Source organism: Crocodylus porosus, unplaced genomic scaffold (genome assembly GCF_001723895.1).
Source record: "Crocodylus porosus isolate Cpor-Errol unplaced genomic scaffold, CroPor_comp1, whole genome shotgun sequence".
Lineage (NCBI taxonomy): Eukaryota > Metazoa > Chordata > Crocodylia > Crocodylidae > Crocodylus > Crocodylus porosus.
Window position 1 is genome coordinate 11,780,840 of NW_017728913.1, and position 3,904 is coordinate 11,784,743.

Genomic DNA, 3,904 nt, shown 5'->3' on the forward strand with positions numbered 1-3,904 from the left:
GGTTCCCAGTAACTCACGGTCCTGCCTCTGGGGGCTGTCAATATGGCCTCTGGGTCCCCATACAGTCTCAGGCCTGGAGCCATTGGCCTCAAGTTGAGGGTTCTTCCTTCTTGGCCCCATGTTGGGCACCCAGGGAGCTCCTATGGGAGCGAGACCTCACTGGTTTCGGTTCCCCAGCCTCACACCAGGGGTCTTTCCCCTTCCCGGGCCCTCCTCTGGGCTCTTTTAGTTTAATGCTGAGCCACACTGTGGTGCTCTGGTTATCCAGAGCTGGGGCTAACTTGAGCAGCCTCAAGCTGTTCCCAGGGCCAACTCTCTGTGCGCTGACCAGCACGCTGTGTGGGGCCCGAGCAGCCTCGAGCTGCTCCAAGGGCCAGCTCTCCATGTGCTGACCTGCACAGCGTGTGAGGCTTGAGCAGCCTCAAGCTGCTTCCAGGGCCTGCTCCCCATGTGCCAATCCATGCACTGTCAAGGCTCAGGTGGGGTCCAGATGATAATCTCTGGAGCTCCTCTCTCCTTACCATCCCTTGCTGCATCTGCTCAGCATAGCTGAGCGTACTGGGCTTTTATTTACACTGGAGGCCCCACCCCTGAAGTCTGCCGGACCTGCAAAGTTCAGTCTTCAATCAGGTCTAGGACTTTCTCACTTCCCATCCACCCTCCAATTAGGGGCAGGGCAAGCCCCTCCCAGCTGTTACCTGATTGGTGGAAATGTTCCACCAATCCGCAGTGTCCTTCTCCAAGCCGAGTTTGCCAGGCGAAAGCAGCAAGCCTGCCACATTTTTATTATTATTATTATTTTTTAAATCATTGATTTTTATCCACCTTGATTAGGAAACCGGAATCTTAAAGCTCAAAGGAGAGCAGTATAAGGGTGCAGACAGAAGTTACAATTTTCGTCTGTTAGCCTGTGTTCTTCAGCTTTTCATTAGCCAGCATATTCCTGGTTTTCTTGTGATGTTGCTGGTATGAGAAGAGTCTCCTTGGATCCTAAGACATGAGACTGATACAGAATTCAGGAGTAAGAAAGGCCAGTACTGAAGCCAATTGATATCCCTCAGTAATAAACGTCAGTACTCGAGTAACTATAGATGTAATCTGTCTGCTACTGAAGCCAGTGATGTCAAAAGCTGTGTGGTCAGACCCTGTGTGAATTAAATCAGTACTAAGTTGGCAAAGGAACTAAAATGTACGCTGCTGTAATGTATTCCCTGTTTTGTCTGTGCTGTTTATCAAATGGTGACAGGATTCACTTAGTTTGTCCCCACTTTTCCATAGATATTCTGGATTGCCTTTGCAGAATTCATAGGATGTATCATTCTTTCCTTTTTATTATTTACTTTATAGTAATGCCAAGAAGCCTGAAGTAACATCAGGCCCCTTTATCTTAGATTCTGTAAAAAAAATAGACAGACATGGTGTCTCCCACAAAGAATGTAACAATGTCAGAAAACAAGAAAGCTCTAAAGCATAAGGAAAAGGAAAACCAGAAAATAGTCTTTTAGATGCACCCATGTACTATTGTCCTTAGCAATATGATTTTTGTTTAAGTGAAGTCTTGTGTTGATATATTGGTGTGTTAACCCTGCTCGCAAGGTTCAAGGTTGTAAAAGTTCCTCTCGGGCTAAAGCCAAATGTAGACAACCCTTGTGTAGCGTGATATTTCAAATTATGCTACAAGATTTAGGATGAGGCAGTGAGGTGGAGAACAGGAATCAGAAATATTGGGGTTTTAAAATGTAAAAACAAGCTGGCTTGACCTCTGTAGTAAATATTGTGTTGAATGGCAGTATCCTGCTTTCTTGCTCAACCAGGAAGTGAAGGAAGCAAGTGCATACAGAGATGAAAAAACCCCCACAGACACTGTTTTTCCTATCTCTTGTCTGGGTCAAAAGGTTGTTGGTATCCTGGGAACATCTAGGGGCTCCTCTTAATTATAATGTTTAATTATAATATTTGTTCTAAAAATAAGAAAATATATTTAGCTTAGAGCATAGCTAGGATGAAAAGTTCAAGAAGAAGAAAGAGAGATGTATAAAAGACTGATGACTGGTGATCCTGCGCATACCTCTTTGATCACCTTGTGGAGGGTCAACACCTGAGATAGTGACCGCAGACCTCTACACTCAGTGCCCAGCAGGAAACTCGGGACTTGGTACCAATCCCGAATCCTCACTGTAAAGCTCTGAACCGCTCATCAGGCTGGTGTCTTTGTGTGACTAACCTTGTACTTAAAGTGTTTGGTCTTGTCTTCATCTACTAAAGTTCTTGGTACCAAATCAGATGAGTTGCTGTGTCATTCCCCGTTGTTTCTGGTGAAGCAATTCTATGAGTAACACTTGCGATGTTCAGTAAAAAGGAGGCGGCACAATGCTAACAATCCAGAAGTTAGTGTCTATATATTTCTGGAAGAATAGGTTGTAAAACCTGAATATTTAATTACAGTATGCACTTACTGTATTTAATTACAGTATGCACTTACACCAATGAGTTGTTATACCTCCAAAGTAAATCATCAGGAAAAGAATATGAACCTCAAACTGGCAAACATTACAAAAAGAAAGTCAGTTTTTAGGCCACTCTGTCTAACTTCCTGTTCGAAGAAAAAAAAAAAATCTGAAGTCCTAACAAATGAAATTACACTGCAGTTCAAGGTTCTTTGGGTAAATGTGATATTTCTTATTAGATGAACTAAATAGTTGGAAAAGTTGTTCTTTGCAAGCTTTCCGGTCCAAACAGGCATAGGGAGAGTTGTCTGCTGTTTTGTTCTCTTGGATGGAATAGAAGCCAATATGCAAAATTCAGGTCTAAAAGTACAGATGTGAGGCAGTGAGGATCAGAGGCCATGGGAGACGGTAGGTGTGAGACAGGTAAGTGGCTGAGGGAGGGTGCGGAGAGGAAGGAAGTTGACCTGGTGATCAAATGTAGCTGGTAAAATGCAGGCAGGTTACCTGGAGTTTTCAGATGGCAGGCAGGTTATAATGTGTCATAAATTCAATGTCCATATTTACTCCATGATTTTTTTGTATCCAGTAGATTTATCAAGTGAAGTTTGTAGGCTCATGTATGAAAGGTGTTTTGTAAATTCCCTTTGAGGATTAGAACTGAGAGATTGGAGAGAGAGTGGTTGTCTTGTGAGAAGCGTGCACCCACAGGTACTTGTGTATTTTTGTCTTTGATAGATTTTCGTTGTGCATATATTTTGGTATGCACTTGTTGTTTCGTTTTTCCTAGATATTTTCTATCAGGGCATTTAGTGCACTGGATCAGATGTATTACATTTCTGGAGGTGCAAGTGCAAGATCTAGAAATGGCGATGGTTCCGTTGTGGGAGTTCAATTCACTTAGCAAGCTCATTTCTCCCCTTATTTCTCTTTTTTCACAGATAAGATGTTGAAAAAAATTAAACCAAGCAGGATGACAGAAAACATTTGGAGAATCTGGATCATCTACACGGTCATTATTGCAAAGGTTTCAGAAGAAAGAGCTGTGAAGCAGGTTTGCCCTTCGTGTGATGCTGCTCATTTTTGTGACTGTTCTTCCTTGGGGCTGAACTCCATTCCTTCGGGGCTAACAAGTGAAATCACAGGACTAAACCTGGCCCACAACAAGATAGAACATATCAGTGAAAATGACCTGAGGTCAGGCTTGAACCTCCGAGTGCTGTTGCTGCAATCAAATCAAATTTGGACAATAGATGAGGATTCATTTCACTCCCTTGGAAAACTGGAGCATTTGGATTTATCCAATAATAACTTGACTCGCTTGTCACCGACTTGGTTCAGGGACTTGGTTTCCTTACAGCACCTGGACATACGGGGTAATTTCTATGCAGAACTGGGAGAAGGGTCCCTGTTTTCTAATCTTAAAAATCTGAGAAATCTGTACCTTGGGAATAAAGATC

At 43.0% G+C, this 3,904-nt stretch overlaps 1 protein-coding gene across 1 annotated transcript in view; it reads left to right on the forward strand.

The window, feature by feature from the left end:
• LOC109309592 (toll-like receptor 2 type-1) overlaps positions 1 to 3,903 on the forward strand; it is a gene marked incomplete at its 3' end in the record, with an annotated part of 19,075 nt that extends 15,172 nt beyond the window's left edge. The window contains exon 2 of the mRNA XM_019534334.1: positions 3,386 to 3,903. Coding sequence (XP_019389879.1) covers positions 3,391 to 3,903 — 513 coding nt within the window. The remainder of the gene's footprint in view (positions 1 to 3,385) is intronic.
• Between the last annotated feature and the right edge of the window lies 1 nt (position 3,904).